The sequence below is a fragment of the Pelodiscus sinensis genome, chromosome 31 (genome assembly GCF_052426305.1).
Source record: "Pelodiscus sinensis isolate ZL-2025 chromosome 31, ASM5242630v1, whole genome shotgun sequence".
In the NCBI taxonomy this organism is placed as follows: domain Eukaryota; kingdom Metazoa; phylum Chordata; order Testudines; family Trionychidae; genus Pelodiscus; species Pelodiscus sinensis.
The window spans coordinates 14,594,573-14,618,008 of record NC_143082.1 but is presented as its reverse complement, the minus strand read 5'-3'; the positions used below and the strand labels follow the sequence as shown (position 1 = coordinate 14,618,008).

Below are 23,436 nucleotides of genomic sequence, written 5' to 3'. Positions count from 1 at the left end.
AGCTGGGGAAAGGGTCCGGAGCAATGTTCCCTGTAAGTTGGGGGTGTGGGCAGCCGCCCAGGCAAGATTCAATTGCCACTCGGCTGATTAGCAGCACGCCCCCAGCCTCCTGCAGCATGTGTTTCTATTGGTGGTGCACATCTGCACATGCCTGGGTGCACCAAATAAAATTTATTCTGCACATGGATGGAAAACCTGGAGGGGAACATTGGTCCGGTGCGCCAGGGCTTACCCCACTCCTCCTGGGCGAGGCAGCTGGGAAGCAAGCCTGGGGCTTGCTCCCCCTGTCTCCTATCTTGCCCACCCATCTGAAATCGGGGTTCACTTAAGTGCTCCAGACTTGTGCGACCCAGCAGCGGGGTGTGCGTGCTGATCCCCGGGCGCACACGTGAATTCCCTTGGCGCCTTGAGGGATTCTGGGGCTGCCTTCATCAGTGGGGCTGGCAGGCTGCTCTCTGGCAGCATGGGTGGCCCTTCGGGGTGGGGGTCAGCAGCCCCTAATCGCCGCGTCTGCTCTTTGGCTCCCAGTACTTCGAGTACACGTCCCAGAAGGACCTGCGTCACAACATTGGCAAGCAGCTCTGCCTCCGAGCCGGCTTCGGGCCGGTGGAGCTGGGAGACTGTCGCTTTGTAGGGAAAAACTCGCACGTGCCCGGAAACGAGGAATGGGCACTCACCCACGTGAGTAAAGAACACGGTGTCCCCGGAAACAGCCTGTGGCCGGGGGTCCTGGGCTGGGCTGTCCAACGGGGCGGGTTCCTCCCGGGACCACGGGGGCTCAGGCGCAGGGATGAATGTTGGGTTGCAGCAAACCTGCCGTTTGTTTGAATGTGGAGCTGTTGGAACTTCTTAAAGCTGAAGGGCGTTTTGAAGTTTGCATGGGGCAAGGCAAAGCTTTCGTTCTGGAAACCCCAATCGAAACCTTGATTTTTCAAATTTCCCTTCCCGCCCCCCGCCGCCCGATGTAAACAAATCAGCAGAAACTGACGCAAATTTGTGAAATGTTTCATTTGCCTTTTTATACATGTGTGTGTACACACACACACACACACACACACACACACACACACACACACACGCGCGCACCCCTCTCGCTCTCACACACACACGCACCCCTCTCGCTCTCACACACACACGCACCCCTCTCTCTCTCTCACTCTCACACACACGCACCCCTCACTCGCTCTCACTCACACACACGCACCCCTCTCTCGCTCTCACTCACGCACACACACACACACCCCCCTCTCTCTCTCTCTCTCTCTCTCACATACACACACACACACGCACACCTCTCTCTCACCTCACACATGCACCCCTCTCTCTCTCTCACACACACGCACCCCTCTCTCGCTCTCACTCACACGCACCCCTCTCTCTCTCTCACACATACACACACACACCTCTCACCTCACACACGCACCCCTCACTCTCACACACACATGCACCCCTCTCTCTCTCTCACATACACACACGCACCCCTCACTCTCACACACACATGCACCCCTCTCTCACCTCACACACACACCTCTCTCGCTCTCTCACCTCTCACACCCCTCTCTCGCTTGCACACACTCCTCTCACACATACACACCCCCTCTCACTCACACACACGCACGCACCCCTCTCTCGCTCTTTCTCACACACACACGCACCCCTCTTGCTCGCACACACATACCCCCCTCTCTCTCTCTCTCTCTCTCTCTCACACACGCACACCCGCTTGCTCACTCTCTTGCTATCTCTCTCTCTCTCCCAAAAACAGGCTTGCCTGAAAAATCTGGCCCAAATCTACTGAGGCAACCTGGACTTTATTCCTGGCTCTGCCACAGGTTAGCTGGGTAACCTGAGACAAGTCCCATCACTGCCCCGTGCCTCAGTTTCCCCTTCTCTGCAAAGCACTTTAAGCTTGGTGGAGGATGTGACCTTGGCATCTCTATTTGTGTTTTAGGATCGTCTGATTAAAAATGTGGCCTCTGACATGTGTTTGTCGGCAAGAGATGAGCATCCATCTATGACTTCCTGTAACCCTTCGGATTCTTATCAGCAGTGGTTCTTTACTTAAACAATATAGCGCAGACAAAACCGGTGGAACCAAGAAGTATCAGCCCATCTCACTGAGACCTCGATTCCAGACTGCACTCAGGAAAACAGAAGCTAATACTCTCCTCTTATTTAAAAGACGTGAACATCTTCAACATGCTGCACTTCACAGTTGCCTTTCATTTTATTCTGTGCCTTTGAGATCAGATGGTGTAATACACGGAGATTTGTTTATCACTTTTTCTAAGAGACAAGCCAAGCTCCTTGTTTGCCGCCTATGGGAGTGTTGCACTGTAACTTACCCAAAGATAGAGAACACGGGGCCAACCACACCAATAATCGCATGGACTACCGCTTCCTGAGCCAGGAAATTTGGACCATGACCCCGCAGAATGGCAGGGATGAAACTGACACAGTACTTAGGATGCCAGCTGGCCTTTGAATATGCCTTATGCCAAAGAGACTATTCCATGCCCTTTCGTTTCCTGGTGGTCGTGCGTGCCAAGGCAGGTTGGGATGTGGTGAGGCGGCGTTGCAGCATCCCGTTCAGGAGCACAGATCCCTGCTTTCTGGCACGCACTGGGCATTAAACGAGGTTTTTTTCCCCTTACGGTTTAGGAGGCGATCGGAGTGTGCATTTAAAACCTGACACCGGGGTGCTCTGCTGTGTGAGATCCCGGCCTGCTGCACAGCATGACACCTCCGGAGTGCTTGCCAGCACGAGGAAGGAGGTAATGCCAGTGGCTGCCAATAAAAAGGACTTGCTATGCAGTCCCAAAGGAGAGAGGCGTTATCGTTTCCTTGACCCACAGTGGGAAGTGTCCAGCGGATGGTGCTGCTGAGCTTGGCAAGGGAACAGCTGATGGGGGGGAGAGGTGTGTGCTTGCCAGTTGTGTACTACACAAGCCTGCGAGATCATAGCAGTGGTTGGAATGAAAATTGCGGAATCGCATGCAGGGTGTGGGGGGAGGGGTGGCTTTTCTAAAATCACTTTGGATCGGTGCATCCGAAACACGGATCCTGAGCTCCGGCTCGCTCCCGGGTTTTTCACGGCCCGAGCGCCATGAGGCGATACGAGCGTCTATCGCTGAGAGCGTGGGCTGGTCGCGGGAACGCTGCAAGGCCGCTTTTATGCTGGGCGGGCTGCTTCCGTTTCAGGCTTGGGGTTTCGGCACGTTCTAAAAACGTGCAGCCAGGGGGGCCTTCCCCGTCCATGGACGGTGTAAATGAGGACGGGCGTAGCCCCCGGCGATGGTTTTGACAAGAGACAGCAATGCAAAGCAAGGCAGCTCCTAGTCTCCAGAATGGGAATGGGGGAGGAAGTTCTTTAATGACTGAAAACCCCCTGTTGCATCTTTACTCTCATTTTCCTCTGTGTGGGAGGATCTATCCACGCCCCCACATCCTCTGCCTCCCGTTTTCCACTGTGCCACTAGTGTCTCGACTATTGTAGCATCGTGGGAAAACATGGCCTCATCGCCGAGTCAATACAAACCCATGTTTGAGACGTGACTACTGTCGTTTGTTAGTTTCGAACTGATTCCAGCTCGTGGTCATTGAAAACCGGGCCTGGAAAAGGCAGGGGCGCTGCCTTTGGACACATGACCCGAAGCTAAAATAAAGAGCTGTGCTGTTTGACACAAGAAATCCAGGCTCCGGGTCCCCTTTGCTCCCATGTTCCTATTGGTCGCGACAGGCTCCAGCGGGACCAAGCCTGGCTCCAAGTTGGCACAATGTTCAGTTAATGACTGTCCATGTTCCGGTTGTGCCTGAGAACCTGCCAAGATGGGGGCCCCGTTGGGCCAGGAACTATACACATTACAGGGTGGACCTTCCTGCGCCAGCACCCTTGCAACCTGACTGGTCCCAGACCAGAGACTTGCCAGACTGGGGGAGCTAAAAGCTGCAGCCCGGAGCTCTGCGTTCCTCATTCCCCCCCCCCCCCCCCCCCCCCGCCACTCCCAGCAGCATGGGAGTTTGATTAGAAAATGTTTTCGTTCTAGTTGAATCAGCACTTGGGGAGGGTTCTGTGTTCTCCCCTCTTTCTCCCCCCAGCAACCTCCCTATTACCCACCAGGACTCCATCTTGCCTCCCTAGTTTGGCAATGTCCCTGGTCCCATTCCCTCGGCTTATTCTGTGAGTGCTCTCGGGATCACCTGAAACTGCCGGACCAGGAGTGTTGTTGGCTCAGGGAAGTCTGGATTATGGAGTTTCAACCTGTACGAGACAGTCCCTGCCCTCGGAGAATTGAGTCTAACTAGAAAAGGCCGGCCAGGAGAGGGAGCAAGGGCATAGAACATGCTGGCAGAGTGAGTCGCGCCATGGTAGTAAATATCACCATTGGTTTAATTGCTTTTGGGGTGGGGTTGGCTTTAATGGGACTTGCTCAGCAATTAGACATATGTTACCAAAAGAGGTGGAGCAAATTCCCAGATCCTGCAGGCCATAGCCACCCGAAAAGACAGGCCTGTCATTGAGGTGTGAGCTCCTATCTCCCATTTCCCATCGTCGTCCGTTCCTGGATCCCCGAGGCAAGCTGCGATAGTTTCTAGATGGGACAGATTCTGCAGGCGTTCACTCTGGTGCACGTAGATGGTGTGAGAGAGACTTTTTTGTGGGAGGCAGGTGCTATCCCATTCACTCACCAAGGCTTGGATCCGGTGGGAGGGGGGTGCCTTTGGAGTACCTGGATAAGTCGGAAGGATCTTTTTCCAATCTGGAATTTCCCCTCCGACGCATCCCAGATCTGTCTCGTCCCTGCCTTGGATTCAAATTATGTCCTACCCACGCAACAGAAGGGTGCTGGAAACATTACTCAAGCCTGAGTTTGTCTCGTCAGTTTCCGATTCTGATTAATCACACTGATGTCAGATATTTATGGCCCCTTTCTCCTAATTAGCACTGCCTATTATAAAATCATAGGGCTGGGAGAGACCTCAGGAGTCACTGAGTCCAGCCCCCTGCCCAAAGCAGGACCGACTCCATCATCCCAGCCAGGACTTTGTCAAGCCGGGATTTCAAAACCTCACGGGCTATGTCTACACAGCACGCTAAGATATGCAAATGAGACACGGGGATGAATATTGCCATGCCTCATTTGCATGCCAAATGAGCTACCATTTTTGCGGCACGGGCTTTTGCACAAGAAGCTGTCTGCACCGTTCCTTCTTGTGCAAAAAACCCTCTTGTGCGGAGTCGTTCTTCCTGAAAATAAGCAGTGGAATGGCTCTGCACAAGAGGGGTTTTTTGCACAAGAGGGGTTTTTTGCACAAGGGGGGGGCAAATCAGTGCTCCCAGGGGGCTGGATTTTTTACATGAGGGGGATGGGAATCAGTGATGGTTGGGGTGTGAGAGAGGGCTCAGGATGGGGGGGGAGGTTCCATCTGACACAGGCCTTTTCTCTTCCTCCAGCTGCCAGGGACTTTTTCTCTCCCCTCAGTCCTCTTCTCCCCCCTCCCCCCCCCCCCAGCTACGAGGGAACTTTAGCCACTCCCTTGGTGGGGTGGCTGTCCCCAGTGGACACTCACCTATCGCCCCTCTGAACAGCAGCCCCTCCCTTTGCATATTATGGAAACCAGTCCCACTCTCAGCACTCCCAGTTGTCCTGGTACAACCAAACCCTGACCTTGCTTTAAGGTAGGAAAAGAGGAAGCTGCCTAGCAAATTTGGTGGTTCTAGCTCTTACCATTTCGGAGGAGTTCATGAACAAACAGACTTGTAGACAGACGTGCACAAATTCAAAAAGATAGATAGCCATTCCCTTTGCTGCATGGAAATCAGTTATGCATATTAGACACCACTTAAATGGGAATAACTGTCCGTACTGGGGGATTGGTGGTGCTTATCTATATTCCTATAGTTAAAGCAGTTTGCTCTGGGTATCTAAAACACGGGAACAAGCCCTGGGTTATGTCTGCCTTTGACCTGCTGGGTGATCTAGGGCCTCAGTTTCCCCATCTGTAATACCTCTGCCTCAGTTTCCCCATCTGTAATAACACCACTGAGCATGTTTGTAAAGTGCTTCAGGGTCTTCCGATGGGAAGAGTGAGGCATTAATTACAATTGTTGACGTGCCTATGACGGACACGGGCGGACGCTCATGAGTCGTTACCCGAGACACGTATGCTACCCCAGACTCTCAGCCCAGGCCGGGAGCTAACCACAAGGAAAGCGCGCTCCCATCCCTGTGCAGAACTAGCTCCAACGGGCACGGCCCTGAAGAACCATTTTGCATCTAAATTCTCTTCCCTCGCACACTCAGGAGCGGGGCTGGGGCCCCCTATCTGGTGGGCTGCCTCAGAACTCACGTGGTGATCCAATTCTAGCGGGTTTCCCAGTGGCCGCCAGGGCGGGTGCTTATCACACCGGCTCCCCAAACGCAAAGGAAGCTGGAAGCATTAAGGCTGGAGATAAACAGGGCTGCAGAACGGCAGGGTGGTTGTATCCATAGGAAACACGTCCCGTGGCTATCCGGTCACGATCTGTTTGTAACTCACGTCACCGAGGCAAACCAGATGCCGAGGTCCCCTGTGCAACAAATATAACTTTCACAAGACCGGTCGGAACGCACGTATACTTCTAACTGTGGTGTCCTACACGCTGGCCACTAGCACACGGGGCTCTATGGCCGGGTGAGTGTGGCTAGTTGGCTATAGCAGGAGTCCCTGTAGTGGCTGCTGCTTCAGAACTGGTTGGACACCGCGGCTTTATAATACAGACAGGCTCTGAGTTCGGAGTCACGTCGCTGGGCCAAAGCTTTGTCTGTGTTAAAGGTGCAGACTCAGTTGCACTACTGGTTAAGACTTGTAGGTCCACTCCACGCTGAAAACTTCAACCATGTTCATAGAATCATAGAACACTACGACTGGAAGGGACCTCGAGAGGTCATCGAGTCCAGCCCCCTGCCCTCATGGCAGGACCCAGTACTGTCTAGACCATCCCTGATAGACATTTATCTAACCTACTCTTAAATATCTCCAGAGATGGAGATTCCGCAACCTCCCTGGGCAATTTATTCCAGTGTTTAACCACCCGGACAGGTAGGAACTTTTTCCTAACGTCCAACCTCCAGGGTCTGTTTTGATAGTAGAAAGCGCAGACCAGGTATTTGGGGGGGCGCCGGAGCTGTGGAGATCTGGTGGAGGAGAGCAAAGCACAGAATACACATCTTGAACCTTGAGAGCTCGGGGTGAGAGTATACGGAATAAGGGACAAATTGCCCCTTGTAGATTTCCTCAATGGCTCTTTTGCTTGATCTTGGGTATGTCTCTTTGATTCTCCCACGCCTTGAAGATTACGCAAGGTAAGTAAGATGCGGCTTAGGGCCTCCGAGTAAGAACATGTAAGAACAGCCGTGCTGGGTCAGACCAAAGGTCCATCTAGCCCAGTAGCCTGTCTGCCGACAGTGGCCAGCACCAGGTGCCCCAGAGGGGGTGGACCAAAGACAATGATCAAGCGATTTGTCTCCTGCCATCCCTCTCCAGCCTCTGACAAACAGAGGCCAGGGACACCATTTCTATCCCCTGGCTAATAGCCTTTTATGGACCTAACCTCCATGAAATTATCTAGCTTCTCTTTAAACTCTATTATAGTCCTAGCCTTCACAGCCTCCTCTGGCAAGGAGTTCCACAGGTTGACTACGCGCTGTGTGAAGAAGAACTTTCTTTTATGAGTTTTAAACCTGCTACCCGTTAACTTCATTTGGCGTCCTCTAGTTCTTCTATTATGGGAACTAATAAATAACTTCTCTTTATCCGCCCTCTCCACACCACTCATGATTTTATAGACCTCTATCATATCCCACCCTCAGTCTCCTCTTTTCTAAACTGAAAAGTCCCAGTCGTTTTAACCTCTCGTCATATGGGACCCGTTCCAAACCCCGAATCATTTTAGTATAAGAGGCCTCTGAAAACAAAACCAAAAAATGTACTAAATTTCATTTTTCGGTAAAGCTCTGAAGCCTCTTAAACTTGACAGATCTTAGGGCCTCCGCGTTGCTTTATCCAGCCGTGTGCCTCCCCGTACGTTTTTTTTTCCCCGAAGTATCTTAAGGGAGGAAAAGCGCCCATTTGAAATTGAGTCTCCTACGTTCCACAGGTGTGTCCTGAGCACGGGGCTCCTGGCTAATCCAGGAAAAGACCCACATGTTGGTGTCTATGAACTGTTTGAGAAGGTCTTGTTGCTGATTGTTCTGAAACCGAGCAAAACTCAGATTCCAAAACCTCAAATTTTCCCCCCAAAATGGAGTTCTCCCGAGTATCCACAACTCCTGCCAAGTTCAAGAGGTGCAGAAAAAAAAACTTAGCCCTTTTTATATTGGGATAATCCCTGATTAGCTCCCCCAGTGTTAATCCCAATTTGCAATTGTTTTAAGCGTAAGCACAGATGCAGCTAACGTACAACTTCACTCTTCCTCAGTGAGCTGAGAGTGTGGGCAGCCATCCAGGAGAGATTCAAATGTCACCCAGCTAATTAGCGGAGCACCCACATAGCAGCAGCATGTGTTTCTACAAGTGGTGCACATCTGCACCTGCCTCAGTGCGCCTAACAACATTTATTCTGCACATGGATGGAAAAAGTCAGAGGGAACACTGGTTCTTCCTTATTAAGTAATTCCTAAATTTTTCAATTATGATTGTGCAGAAATGTCTTTGCTTCATAGCAGCCATTAGCAATTGTGATGTTTCATTTCAGAAAAGTACAGAAACTGCTGACTTTAAAGAAGACGTGTTTGCTTTACATTATCTTTTGATCACATGTAAGTGGCTACGGTTTAGATGCGATCTGTTCACACGTTCTTCAACGTAAGCACACTGTATAGGGAGTGCCTAAAATTGAAAGTGAGCTTGCTACATGTTGATACAACGTGGCCCAAGAACTTTCAAGGCAAGTTTGGATCAAGTTTTTCACCGTGCAGACCACAACCCCAAGTGTGGTCATTCAGGGGCACCCACTCTCCTTCCCTTGATATTCCACATTCCCCGTTTCTCAGATCATGTTCAGGTTTGTAAAATGACCTTTTTTTTAACTCTGCAGAGAGTTTATCAGCATCTGGGGCCCTTGGTGCCAGAATTCAGCCTTGACCTTCGCTGGACCCAAGAATGAAATATGTGTTTTCTTAGAACAAGGAGCCAAGACTGATTTCCACTCGATTTTCCAAATCACCTGCATTTCTTCCCATCCTCTCCTCCCAACGGGCAGCTCTATTTAAGCCCAGCCGCGATACGAGAGAAGACCCAGAAGCAGAAAGCAGGAGAAGTCACAGTGTTTGTACCTCCCGTTTGCTCGCGATGTTGAAGTTACTCCTCCTAGCGGCCTTTGTCTTCTGCGGTAAGTGGGCTTTTTTCTGTGGTTGGTTTGGGGGTTTTCGGGGGGGCAGGTTTGAGGTGCTGATGTCTTGCATTCTGGTGCTGAAACTCTTGCTCATGGATTCAGACATTGCAGTAGCACCCCAAAGAGCTGATTGGCTGGGGTGCACCCCAAACAGCCATCAGTAGGGGCAAATCCCCCAACGTTTCAGCTAGCACAGAAGGCTACAGGGAGATGCACTTTGCTGCGGCTGATCTTACCCACATCAGAAACATCCTCCTAAAAGAAAGTCTCTGTCCACTTGGCCTCCACGTGCCGGTCTCTTCCCTAGTCCCTCTTGGGCCTCCCCATTTTCAGAGTTGATCTGCCTTGACGGTTCCTCATGGGGGCACTTCCAATTTTCCACAGACCCCCCCCCCACACACACACACCGTGTGTCCTGCTCTCCCGGAAAACTGAGCCCGACTTCGGGTGCTGAATCAGGTGGAAATCCTTGCCCCTTCCTTCGTGAAGGCTGGGACGCTTGGTCATGTCCCGTCTCCAGCGCGATCTCGGAAGAGCTGGGGCAGAGAGCCGTCCGCGAGAAGGGGAGGGAAAAGCCAGGCTAGCCTCACGCCCTGGGGTGGCAACCGCAGAGCGGCGATGGGCTGTGGGGTCCCTCCTGCCACACGCCAAAGCTAGTCCTGATGTTGCTTTTCTTTTACTCCCGAAGGACACGGCCTGGAGGAAGAGTCGCTGGAAGGCAATGGGCGCGTGGTGGGGGGGAGTAACGCCCCACGCGGCGCATGGCCATCGCAGGTGGGTCCAATGTCTACAGCCCTTCCCCACCCCGTTGGCCTCCCAACAACAACCGAGGAAGGGGCACGGGGATGGGCTGGCGCACAGAAAACCAGAGAGCGCAAAGGAGCCGCTCCCACGGGGCAATTATCAAGGGATCCCTCTGCTATCGTGCAGTGCCCGCATCTGATCGTGAGAGACAAGGGACAGCCAGAGCACAGGGCTGTGTCCGTGGCCATCTTGACTAATATCCTCCATCACCCCATTTTCTTAAAATCCAGTTTATAGAAGGAAGCACTTCTTCAGTGCACAGTCAACCTGTGGAACTCCTCGCCGGAGGATGTGGTAAAGGCCAGGACTTTACCAGGATTTTAAAAAGAGCTAGATAGATTCATGAAGGTTAGGCCCCTCAATGGCTGTTAGCCAGGATGGGTAGGAATGGTGTCCCTAGCCTCTGTTTATCTGGAAATGGAGGGATCACGTGAGAATTACTTGTTGAGTTCCCTCCCTCTGGGGTACCTGGCATAGCCATTCTTGGCAGACAGGACACTGGGCTAGATGAACTGTTGGTCTGACCCAGTATGGCTGTTCTTATGTAGTTTTGGGCCTTCACCACATCCCCTGGCAAGGAGTTCCACAGGTTAACTGTGTACTGAAGACGTGCTTCCTTTTGTTTGATTTTAAGCCTGCTGCCTGTTCATTACCTTGAGTGACACCCCCCACCCCCAAGCTCTCATGTTACGTGAAGGGGCCAATAACACTTTCTCCACATCATTCGTGGTTTTATAGACCCCGTCCTATCACCCCTTCATCGTCTCTTGTCTGAGATGAACAGTCCCTGTCTTTTATACACTCCTCAAGCTGGTCCGTACCCCAGTCCCTGGACCTTTTCCATTTCAAATGCATCTTTATGTGAGATGGAGCAACCAGAACTGGGCATGGTGTTCCAGGCAGGCCCGCTGACGGGGCTGGGTGGGTAAAGGGGACCGATTGCTGCTCCTGGCCCCGCCCCTTCCACCTGAGGCCCCGCCCCTTCCAGGAGCATAAGCCTGGGACCCCTCCACCTTGCCCAGCGGCCCCACATGGCTGTGGGTTTCCCAGATTCGCGGTGTGGGCGTACCATGCAGGCATACAGCGGCATTCTGATGTTTACTGTGTTACATAGCTAGATCTCCCTTTTGTCACCCAAATCTAGATCTCCCTGCAGTACCTCTCCGGGGGTCAGTGGCGTCACACCTGCGGGGGGACGCTGGTGAGGCCCAACTGGGTGATGACGGCGGCTCACTGCGTGGACAGGTAACGGAGACCCCGGTGGTTCGTTGATCGGCCTGTTCCAGAGACTTGAATCGGGTGCGAGGCAGGAGTGGGCGCTGTCAATACACCCAGCTGGGAGGAGAGCTTGGTGCCAAGAAGTGGAGGGGGCTGCTTCTTCTTTTACCCCTGGAGCAGTATGGCCATTTCTATTGCGGGGTGGCGGGAGGATGGACCAGTGGTTTGGGCAGTAGCCTAGCACTTGGTAGGCCAGGCTTTGAGTCCCTGCTCTGCCACTGCTTTTTTGGCGAGCCATTGGTCAAATCACTTAACCTTGCTCTGTTCTGTTCATCTGGAAAATGGGCTTCTCTACCTTCCCGCGATGTTGCACGCACAAGTCCGTGCAAGACTGTGGCATTAAGAGAGAGCGATAGATGAGTTAGTTACTAATATCTAGGGTCAACCACTTTCCCCTTGGACTTAGCAAACCCAGGACTGGTTGACAAGCCAGTGACGTCATATCACTGTCAGGAGTTGGGGGGAAGGGAAAGGGGCTTTGACGCTACATTGGCACCTTCCTGCACATCACAGCTTGTTCCTCATCTCTCTAGATCCCTGACTTTCCGGGTGGTGGTCGGCGAGCACAACCTCAATCAAAACGACGGCTCTGAGCAGTATTTGAGCGTGGGAAGTAAATTCATCCACCAGTATTGGAACAGCAACAATTTGGCTGCCGGGTAAGATGCTTCCTGTATCCCACCGGCCGCCGACCGGGCTTTGACTAAGGGATTTCTCGTCTCAGGCGACCCAGGGGAAGAAATAAGAACAGGTTGCCCCTGGAGTCCCTACATCTGAGATCCACACACCTCCCAAGGGGGCACCCAAGGTCAGCTGTTCGGTTCACTCGCTCTGGAGCACCTGGCATTGGCCACCATTGGAAGAGGGGATACTGGGCTAGATGGACCTCGGTTGGATCCAATATGGCCATTTTTATCGTCTTAATACCTGAGTGCTATGAGTTTGGTGCCCAACTCCCATTGGCTTTGTATTCACGGGGGCTCCTTTGAACACCCCAGCCATGATTTCCCGGGAAGAGCGCGCTCAGCGGCCTCGGGCCGATGCACTCGGTTCTCCCCTGCTTCCAAAATGCCCCGAAAGGCCTCTTGACCCAGCTTCCTTTGTTGCTCCGCAGCTACGACATCGCCCTGCTCCGCCTCTCCCAGAGCGCAACTCTGAACAGCTACGTGCAGCTGGGCGTGCTGCCCGGCGCCAACGAAGTTCTGGCCAACAATCATCCCTGTTACATCACCGGCTGGGGCTTGACCAGAAGTAAGTACCGTCGTTGAGTAAGGTCCTAGCGGGCGCATGGGGTGGCCTAGTGACAGAGGGCATGGGCTTGGCAGTAGATGTGACAAGCTCCCCTGCTTAGCCCTGTGCCTCAGTTTCCCCCTGTATAACACAGTGAGGATAACTCGGAGTTGCTGGGACCCAAGCCTTTGTTCCTGGCTGGCACAGCCCTTCCCGCAGAAGGTCCCACAGAAGCACCAAAATCTCCCTTATTACACAAGCGCGACGTGAGATTCGGGCCCTGCCGGGAGTTGTGTTGTCATGTAACACGAGGATTTCACCCCAGTCTGTAATCTGGGGTAGGGAAGTGAAGGGCTAGTCGACTATCCAATGAGCAAATGCTTATCGGATCGCTGACTAGTCAATCCCCCCAACCCTTTGCTGCCTCTATCAGAAAGAGCCTGACTCCAGGCTACCGTGATAGCGTTCCAAAGCTGCAGCGCCGCAGGGGGCCTGGGGTCAGCGGGGAATCCTCAGCTGATCCAGGCTCCAGGTGGTACTTCCACCTTTCAAGTGTAGCAACAGCCCTAGTTTCTGCTGCCCTTTGGAAACCTGCTTCCTGATTCCAACCAGCCATGGGGACACCTCGAGGAAACGGGGGTTCTCCTGCACTCCCGCTTTGCTCTGGTGCCCAGCTCCGGAAGATCCTGCTTTTCCAGAAAATGCACCAGACCAAAGCAAAATTAAGAACAGTCGCGGCCTTGCTCCGCTCTCGTTTAACGTTCTATTGAAGTGGCGCATAATTTACACCCATCAAAATGAGCTTCAGTCAGACCCAGGAAATGACCAATTATCTGGGGAAACTGACACGTCTCCGTAACAGTCCAGGCTGACTCCAAACTCCGGCTTCAGAGCGTATTGAAAGCAAATTCCCAGCCAAGTTTTCCAGCCGTCACTCCGTCCCGGGGCGGGATTAGTGCAGCAAAGCTCATTTCTGGGGTGGGAAGTCGGCCAATCAATCGGAAAATAGAACAGGCGTCTAGGTGCCGAAGTTGGATGCATTGGAAGTTCCGCCGAGGACTTTGCCCCAGAGGTCGGGGGAAAAGGGGCCGTTTTCCATGGAAACTAACCCCCGGCCTCCGTTGTGTTTCTTGCACAGCTAACGGGCAGCTGTCTGCAATCCTTCAACAAGCGCCGCTTCCCGTGGTGTCTTACAGCATCTGCTCCGGGGCTGCCTACTGGGGTTCCACCGTCAAGAACACCATGGTGTGCGCCGGAGGCGACGGTGTCCATTCTGGGTGCCAGGTAACCGCCGGGGGCGTGTGGCGTGGCCGGAAGTCACCGGCGTGGGGTCCTGCTCCATCAAGGAGGTTCACCGTCGGGCTGCGCGTGCGTGCGCTCCTCTTGTGGGGTGTGTTGACACAGCAGACTCCGAGAGCCTCCAAGGACCACAAAATCGGATAAGAATCAAAGGTGCCCGGCAACTTTATTGTCAAACGAACTACAGGCCTAGTTGTCAGCAGACTCTGCCAAACCACTATGCATGTGTACCCCCTGACCTGGACCAGCTCAGTCACTGGGAAGTCTGACTGCCCCAGGCCAGACAAAGCCAGCCCCTCCAAGACCCCACTTTATACACATCTACAAACGAGTTACACCTCCCTGCTGACGCGTCACGTTGCCACCCTCGGACGTTCCCTAGATACCAGCTGTCACCGGGCACCTGGTGTCCCTGTTGTCTGTGGGGAGTGGGTGGGTACCAAGGCGACTTTTAACGAGGTGTTGCCGTCCTTCTGGAATGTACTTTTAACCTTAGGCCCAATGTCAATGAGTGTTTCACAGCCGGTGCCCAGTACCGGTGAGTGTTTCACAGCCTGTGCCTAGTACCGGTGAGTGTTTCACAGCCTGTGCCTAGTACCGGTGAGTGTTTTACAGCCGGTTCCCAGTACCGGTGAGTGTTTCACAGCCGGTGCCCAGTACCGGTGAGTGTTTCACAGCCGGTGCCCAGTACCGGTGAGTGTTTCACAGCCGGTGCCCAGTACCGGTGAGTGTTTCACAGCCTGTGCCTAGTACCGGTGAGTGTTTTACAGCCGGTTCCCAGTACCGGTGAGTGTTTCACAGCCGGTGCCCAGTACCGGTGAGAATTTTACAGCCGGTGCCCAGTACCGGTGAGTGTTTTACATCAGTGAGTTTCTACCTTTTTTTATTTGCAAATCCCTCAAAACAATGTTTTGAATGTCAGAGCGAGCCCTTTTGGAAATCCTAGACAAAGGCTGCCGACCCAGGTTGAAAACCACCGTTCTGTGGTAACGATAAGGAACTGCTTTGACATAGTCCATGGACTCCACCCCCCCCCCCAGGGGTCCCCAGATCACAGGTGGAAAGCCACTGAATTTTACCCTGCCGACCTGCGCGTGCCACGTTCTGTGGGCAGCGGCCCTGCCTCTCTCTCACAGCTTAGCCTTGCTTCACATGGACGCAGGCCTGACCACAGCGTGCCAGGCCTCAGGCCTCACGCATGATGTGAGGGCTCAGGTTTCAGGCCTCCATCTGACCGCAGCTGCACCACACCAGCCCTTCCAGGGCCTGAGCCGTTCTTGTCCACCCACTTGCAGGGAGCTGCGCTCTCGGGGTTACACTGGGGTATTGCGGGGTGGTGGGTCGAGGCTGGCGATCGTCCTCACAAGGCCTGCGGGGCTTCGCCGCCCTTCCAGGTGGCGAGGGCTGGAAAAAAGGACTCTCCAGCAGACCCCTCTCTGCTCTGCTGACTCCCAGCCCCACGGTTGGGCTTGGAAAGCCGGCCGGCCCTTGGGGCTCTGCCGGCAGGTGAATCCAGTTCCTAGATGGTGTGGGAGGAGGAGGCGTTGTACAGACTTCACTTGGGTCAGACTGAGGTCCATCTAGCCCAGCGTCCCCTCTCCCAGCTGTGACCAATGCCAGGTGCTTCGGAGAAAATGAACAGAACAGGCAACCGGATCATCCATCCCCTGTCGTCTGCCCCCAGATGCAGGCAGGCCGAGGCGAAGATCCCCCAGAGCTTGTGCCATTTGTGAACTTACCTAGTTCTTTTTTGATTACGGACCCCAGAATAGTTTTGGCCTTCGCAACATCCCCTGGCAGTGAGTTCCACAGATCAGGCTGCCTGTATTCTAAATGCCAGTTTGTCTGGCCAGACGCCTCCCCGTGGAGATTGTCTGCTTCGCTGGGGAGGGGACGCCCCCTCGGTTGGAAATCACCTCTTTGTGGCCATGGGGCTAAGTTGTCTTGCCCTTTGGATCTGGTCCGCAGGGTGATTCTGGGGGCCCCCTGAACTGCCTGGTGGGCGGCAGATACCAAGTCCATGGAGTGACCAGTTTTGTGTCCGCCTCGGGCTGCAACGTCTACCGGAAGCCCACGGTGTTCACCCGGGTGTCTGCCTACATTTCCTGGATCAACAACGTGAGTTGGCTTTGCCTGGCAGGGGCGCTGCAATGAGGAACCACCCCGCCACAGACCAGGGCTCTGGCTTGCGATTCTTTCTGTTCTCATTCATGGGCAGCAGGTGAACCTAGGGGAGGGGCAAGCCCCTAGCCCCGCCCCCTCTGCTTGAGGCCCCGCCCCTGCAGCCCACGGCCCCGTGGGAGCCAAGAACCCTGGCTGAAGCACAAAGGAGAGGGAGGAAGAGAGCCTACCCCCCACTCCCAAGAGTTGGCAGCACAGCCCCTCAGCAGGGCTGAACCCCAGACAGCTTGGGGGAGATGCACGGGAGGGGGTCGGGGCTGGGAACAGAGCGTGTGTGAGACAGGCGGTCGGCCCACGGGACCTCAGCGTCCTTGTGGCCTGGAAGCTCTAGGCGAGACGGCTCGTTGCAGAGAGCGTGACACTCCTGGCCGCTGTTCCACGTGGCCTGTGCCAAATCCCAGGGCTGCACGTCAGGATGTACCTGCTGGGACCTTTGGCCGGGAGCTGACGTTTTCCAATTGGCCACCTGGAGCCTTCCCAGCCTAGAGATGTAACTGCGCTCCTGCCTCCGACGGGGGCCACGCGTGGGAAGCAGCCTGACGTGGTGGGTTGTGTGTTTTTCTCCTTTCAGATAATCAACTCCAACTGAAGAGGCTCGGAGGGTGGAATCGATACCAAAGAAAAACCCCTTTCGCTAATCGGAATATGCTCCCACCCGCCCCACCCCCGCCTTTGTCTTCTCTGGGGCCCATCTCCTCTGTTATCCCATTTGGTCAGCAGGGTTATTCCTGCAATTCCAATGCCAATAAAACCATGTCAAAAGGACTCTCTTTGTTCAATAGCAAAGAAACCACATAAACAAAGCTTCTTTCTTCTCCGCGCGCCTGGGAAGGGTCTCTTGGCCATGCACGGTGGAACATGCTCATGTGGTGTGTTGGTTTGCGTGGTGACAGAGATGCCTCCTTTGAATGTCCCAGGCACCCTTGAGCTGTTCCGTTTGGAGCATTAATTACATTCAACTGGATAATCAGACGTCCCTTTGCCTTGTGACTTACAAGGGCTTTCCCGCACCATGGAAATCCACCAGTTCATCTGTCTCAGCTGCTTCTGACTCCAGGAACCAAAGTGTTGAATTCTCTCCAGTCTCCGGGAATAGCCTGTTAGGAGAAGGGCAAGAACTGGGCTCCATGAATTGGACACATGCCGTTTTGACCATTCACAACCTGGGAGAAAGAGGATGAATGATGAAGGCAGATTTCATTTTCTTCCTCTCGTCCCGCCTGCGCCCAGCCGTGACGGTTCTTACTCGCCTCCCGAGGTTCAAACTCCTGCTCTGGTTCAGCTTCCTTTTCCAAATGGCCACCCAAAATCAATTTCCCATCCAACTCCCCTGGTGAGGCCTTACTTCTATTGGGACTGCCAAGAAACACCCCCAGGCTTTGAGATGGAAAAATCCACCTTACGGGAAGAGTTGCAAAGGGCTAGCCCACTTCCTGCCCGGAGTAAAAGCTGAGAAGGAGCTAGGCAACTCCCAAGATTTCTTCCCACCCTCCATTAGCATAATAGACAGAGTCCCAGCTAGGGAACCCTCCCTGTCTAACTCCCTTCAGTATCAGCCAGACGCGGGTGCCATTCGCTTGCAATGTGGAATCCAGTTGGACTTCACAACGGAAGCTGTAGTAGTTGGATAAAGTCAGGATGGGGCCCCGCGGGGCTCAGCTCCCATCCATCTTGACGAATGACGCGTGGGTTAGAACGCCCGAGGCCTGGCTTTGTCACTGGACTGCTTGGGCCCGGCCGTTTCTCTCTCTGTGATGCTGCACCCCACTGTGTGGCAGGGATGTTGAAACAAGGGGGGTTCGAGGGATCATGGGCCATCGCTTTTCACTAGTTGTAAGGGTGAGCACTGTGTGCAGCTAGGGTCGCCTCCTCTCCAAAAAGATCTCTTGGCATTGGAAAAGGTTCCGAGAAAGGCAACAAAAATGAAACGGGTGCCATGTGAAGAGAGATTCAAATGACTAGGACTTTCCAGTGTAGAAAAAAGAGATTAAAAGGGGATAGGATCGAGGGCTATAAAATCATGACACGTGTGGAGAAAATGAATAAGGAAAAGTTATTGACTTGTTCCCATCCCACAAGAACTAGGGGTCACCCAATGAAATGAATCGCTAGCAGGAAAGGAACCAAAGGAAGTTTTTGTTCACACAGCGCACCATCAACCTGTGGAACTCCTTGCCGGAGGATGTGTTGAAGACCAGGACTTTAACAAGGTTCAAAAAAGATCTAGATATATCCATGGAGGTTAGCTCTATTAATGGCTATTAGCCAGGATGGACAGGAATGGGATCCCTAGCCTCTGGGAATGGGCGATCGGAGAGGGGTCACGTGATGATTCCCTGTTGTGGTCTCCTGGCCTACAATAGAAGGGGATGGATCTGGAACTAGGGAGAGAAGGGCTGTTTTGACAGAGAAGGGGATGGGGCAGGTAGGGTGATTTTTACTCAAAGTCACGTGTCATGTAAACAGCCCCAGCAGGGCAGGTACAGCCCTGACACTGGGCCATGAAGCATAGACGGGGGGGAACAGGCCGACCAAGCTGTGCATGTTTCTCATGGGCTAGGACCAGCCTCGGGAAAGGTTCGGAGCAGGAACCGGCTGGGGAGCACCGCCAATGACACCCCCAGCGTTCGGGAAAGGCTTTTGGCAACTGGAGGAAGTTTGATTGCTGCCGTGACGAGCGCAATCAATCAAAGCCTCCAAAGGAGTAAAGCGAGAGAGGAGAACACAGGGAGGTACTCGTTCTGTCCTGGGGGGAGCCGTAAGGGCGGAGGCACATCCCGTCTGACCACAGCCTACCAGCAAAGAACTTCCACTGGTTTTTATTGAAGGCCAAATGTTTTATAAGCTTCTATCTCCTTCATGCATATGCATGAGCAGCTCCCTTTGCTTCCTCCCCCTCCTAATGTCAGGGTGTTTTTATCCCATTGGTTAATCTGTTAATTAGACGAAAGCCATAAATACATATGTCGGCCATAAACATACATATTGGATTCATCCGGTGTGTGTGTCGGCTGATTTTCTCCAAAGATACCCTGAACTGGGACACACGCCTTTCAACACCTGTGATTATTACAGAAGAGCAAACAAGTGTCTGATGCACTCTTGTGAATTAGTTCTACTCCCTTGCTACCTTATTAAGCAACATCTCTCACGCTGGCTTTCTGCTAACTGCTTACATGGGTCTTACAGGTGTCTACGCCCCCAGGTTTCTGGCTCTTTTGCTGACTCTTTGTGACTCCTGGCACGCGGTACTTGAGCTAGGGCTGTGTCTAGACTGCAGGGTTTTTTCGGAAAAAGTAGCCGTTTTTTGAAAAAACTTCACCTGCGTCTAGACTACAGCCGCGTTCTTTCGAAATTAAATCGAAAGAATGTGGCTTTTCTTTCGATGGCGGTCATCCTATTCCTGCGCATCCAGAAATATAATCTATGCTATCATGTGCCGAAAGTGTCCGTCTGCTATGTACATTGGACAAACATCTCAGACACTTCGCCAAAGGATTAATGCCCACAAAACAGATATCAGACAAGATCACAAAGAAAAACCAGTTTCTTACCATTTTAACCAGAAAGGACACTCTCTCAATGACTTGACCACCTGCATTCTGCTACAAAGACCTTTTACATCTGCACTTGAAAGGGAATCCTCTGAACTGTCATTCATGTTAAAATTCGACACTCTCCGGGAAGGAATGAACAAACACTCAAACTATCTTACCCATTACGAAGATAGCTTCCCCAATTATCACCTCTAATACCATTAACTCACAAACATCCCACTCTTCCCACCTCTAATATCATCAATTCACAGACACTTACCTTCCTTCCTTCCCCCTGCCCCCTGCATCTGCCTCCTGTTCTGAAATGTGATTTGTCCTTTTCATATGTGTTCATTTTTTTAATTGTATCCTTTGGTATCTATGGTTGTGACTATTTTCTTCCACTATTTGATCTGAGGAAGTGGGTCTGGCCCACGAAAGCTCATCACCTAATAAACCATCTTGTGAGTCTTTAAAGTGCTACATTGTCCTGCATTTTGCTTTCGAATAAAGGCGTTCTTGAATGCAAACAGGGCTTTTTTGAAACAGAGCATCCAGACTGCCTGGGTGCACTTTTTCGAAAGAAGAGGTTGCAGTCGAGACGCGCTCTTTCAAAAGAGGCTTGTAGTCTAGATGTACCCAAAGATACACAAGTAGAAAGACAGAAAGCCCTAGCACTGTTGAGCTTCTACCAAATGCCTGTTGCTGTTCACATGGCCGCCGATTGGCACCCTCTGTGTCTCCAACCAGTTTTTCAAGGGATCGCTCCAGGGGGATAAATCAGACTGAGAAGCAGAGACCCGGTTCTTAATCCAGAGCAAACACGGGTGAGTTAAACACCCGGTTTGCGTGTTCGACTCTTGTTAATGTCACGTCAAAGGGAGAAATCAAGATCCAGTCTGGGCTACCGCGTCCTGAGCACACGCCGCCCTATTTATTAATCATGTGAGCACTGCTCACAGGAACTAAGAGGTAGCTATTAATTAACCCAGGGCAATTGCCTGAGCAAGACGGGGTGGAGGCTCATGGGTATTTTTTGCCTGACACACATAGGACAGTGTTTCTCAACCTTTTTTTAATAAAGTACCCTCTTTATAAAAAAGTTATAAGTACCTCCAGTACCTACAGTTTTCAGACACACCACAATTTTTTTCTACCATTGCAACACATTTGTTTAAACAACTTAATCGTAGCTGGGCGGGTGATGAAATTTTGGGGTGTAAAAAGCACAAAAATAATAAAGCGCTGTCAAACTTTAAACAAAAATTCAGTTTTCTCCAAATTTCAGTTGTGTTGACGTACCCCTAAGGGTACTCAGACCACTGGCTGAGAAACACTGGCATAGGAGACTGTTTGCCGGGGACCCCTTTGACCACAATAATGATTACGCGACCCCAGAGATAAAAAATGACTAGATAAATTCACAGAGAATAGATCCATCAGTGGCTATTAGCTAGGATGGGCATGGACAGTGTCCCTAGTCTCTGTTCGTCAGAGGCTGGGAATGGGTAACAAGCGTGGACTCACTTGTTGGTTACCTGTTCTGTGAAGATGTGATAGAGCAGAGCAAGGTACAGTATAAATATCTTGAACCTTGACAGTCATTTACACGCAGTGTTGGGTTGCATGGAATAACAGGATACAGGACAACAATTCCTAACTGTCTCCTTGTAGATTTTCTCAACTGTTCTTTTTCGGGGTGGTTTGTAAGTCTCTCTAGTTTTCCAAGTCCAGTAGATCCCTCCTTGTAGGTGACCCCTAAGATGTCTTAAGCCAGAAAAACACCCCTACTTCTAACGGATTTCACTGGATTTCAGGCACTGCTCTCCCTAGAATACCTTGACAATCCTGGCTGCTCCAAATCAGGCAACACAGAAACTTAAGTCTCCCACCTGCCAGGTGACCACAGAGCTATTGGCTGGTGTAAGAGAAGGCCATCTTTATTAATGGCTGGCAGAGGGGAGGGGGTGCACCCTCAGGAAGTTTGCGGATGACACTAAGCTAGGAGGAGAGGTAGATACGTTGGAGGGCAGGGACAGGGTCCAGAGAGACCTGGACACATTGGAGGGTTGGACCAAAAGAAATCTGATGAGGTTCCACAAGGACAAGTGTAGAGTCCGGCCCGTGGGACGGAAGAATCCCAAGTATTGCGACAGGCTGGGGACCGGCTGGCTAAGCAGCCGTTCGGCAGAAAAGGACCTGGGGATACAGTGGCTGAGAAGCTGGAGATGAGTCAACAGGGCGCCCTTGTTGCTAAGAAGGCTAAGGGCATGTTGGGCTGAATTAGGATGGGCAGCAGATCCAGAGAAGTGATTATTCCCCTTTATTCGGCTCTGGAGAGGCCACATCTGGAATATTGTGTCCTATTCTAGGCCCCTGTTATGGAAAGGCTGTGGACGCATTGGAGAGAGTCCAGCAGAGGGCAATAAAAATGATTCGGGGGCTGGAGCACATGAGCTACGAGGAGAGGCTGAGGGATTTGGGCTTGTTTAGTCTGCAGAAGCGAAGAGTGAGGGGGGATTTGAGAGCAGCCTGCAACTCCCTGAAGGGGGGTTCCAAAGAGGATGGAGAGAGGCTGTTCTTAGGGGGGCCAGGTGGCAGAACGAGGAGCAATGGGCTCAAGTTGCAGTGGGGGAGGTCTAGGTTGGAGATTAGGACAAACCATTCCCCTAGGCAGGTGGGGAAGCGCTGGGCTGGGTTCCCCAGGGAGGAGGTGGAATCTCCATCCCTAGAGGTTTTGAAATTCTGGCTTGACACAGCCCTGGCTGGCCTGATTGAGTTGGGGTTGGTCCTGCTTTGAGCCGGGGACTGGACTCGTTGCCTGAGGCCTCTTCTCAACCTGGGATTCTGGGATCGTCTGTTCAAAAGGCTTCCTGTAGCACTGGGGCGCGGCCGCCCTCGGAAACTGACACAAGGGAGAGGTCAGATGCCCCATGGCAAGCAGAACCCAGAGGACCTAGGCAAGGGCGGGTGGGAAGCTGTGGGACGTATAAGAGGCAGCCCTTGCCGCTCCGTTGGGCAGGAGCGACTGAGGCAGGCAGACGCTTCTGGAGCCGGATCCAGCGGGAGACGTTGCCGTCCCACGGACATCTCCCAGGTACCAGGGCTGCCCGACACACCCAGCGTGGAGGGGTTGTGGGGAGTGCCACGGGGCTGTATACCCCGGAGAGACAGAGGACGAGGCGAGGCAGGCGCCCCGGGATAGCCGGCTGGAGCCGGCTGCAGGGCCCCCGACACACGGTCAGCGCATGGCAGTGGGATGACCTGGGGCAGACCGCTGTGACGCCCTGGGAGTCATTTGAGCCTGTGTCGTCCTCCTCCCCTCTTCTAGGCGAGGCCTGCCTTTTGTCTCCCCCGGGGCCGAGAGACTGCGAACGCCTGAGCCCTGCAGGCTGTTTGCAGCTCTGTCCTCCCTAAAGATGGGAGCCAGGGACCATTCGCTTCCTCCTCCTTCCCTTAGACCAGTGGTCTCCAACCTTTTTACACCCAAGATCCCTTTTTAAGTCTCAGAACAGGCGAAGATCTACCGCCCCGCCCCTTCCTTGAAGCCCCGCCCTCTCTATTCTCCTGTCCATCACTTGCTATCCCCAGCCCTTATACACTCTGTTAAACAGTTTATTTTTAAATTATGCAATATATAAAATTAAAATCACATGTTTATAGTTATGAAATAAATGGTCTGTTTTTAATTCATGCTATTTAAATGTCAAATGAAGCATTTACAATTCTACA

The 23,436-nt window shown here is 52.7% G+C and overlaps 2 protein-coding genes across 2 annotated transcripts in view; both read left to right on the top strand.

The window, feature by feature from the left end:
• The window catches only part of GALNT6 (polypeptide N-acetylgalactosaminyltransferase 6), a 40,463-nt gene extending 37,635 nt beyond the window's left edge, over positions 1–2,828 (top strand). Inside the window, exons 10-11 of the mRNA XM_075901679.2 lie at positions 529–681; positions 1,952–2,828. Of these exons, the coding sequence (XP_075757794.2) occupies positions 529–681; positions 1,952–2,065 (267 nt within the window). The 3' untranslated portion in view covers positions 2,066–2,828. The remainder of the gene's footprint in view (positions 1–528; positions 682–1,951) is intronic.
• Positions 2,829–9,216: 6,388 nt separating this feature from the next.
• Positions 9,217–16,950, top strand: LOC102463241 (chymotrypsin-like elastase family member 1). Its single transcript, XM_006122701.5, has 8 exons — positions 9,217–9,373; positions 10,065–10,150; positions 11,325–11,425; positions 11,992–12,117; positions 12,573–12,709; positions 13,827–13,972; positions 15,956–16,105; positions 16,740–16,950. Exons 1-8 carry the CDS (start codon positions 9,334–9,336, stop codon positions 16,755–16,757), a joined length of 804 nt encoding a protein of 267 aa, XP_006122763.2. The 5' UTR covers positions 9,217–9,333; the 3' UTR covers positions 16,758–16,950.
• Positions 16,951–23,436: the final 6,486 nt, after the last annotated feature.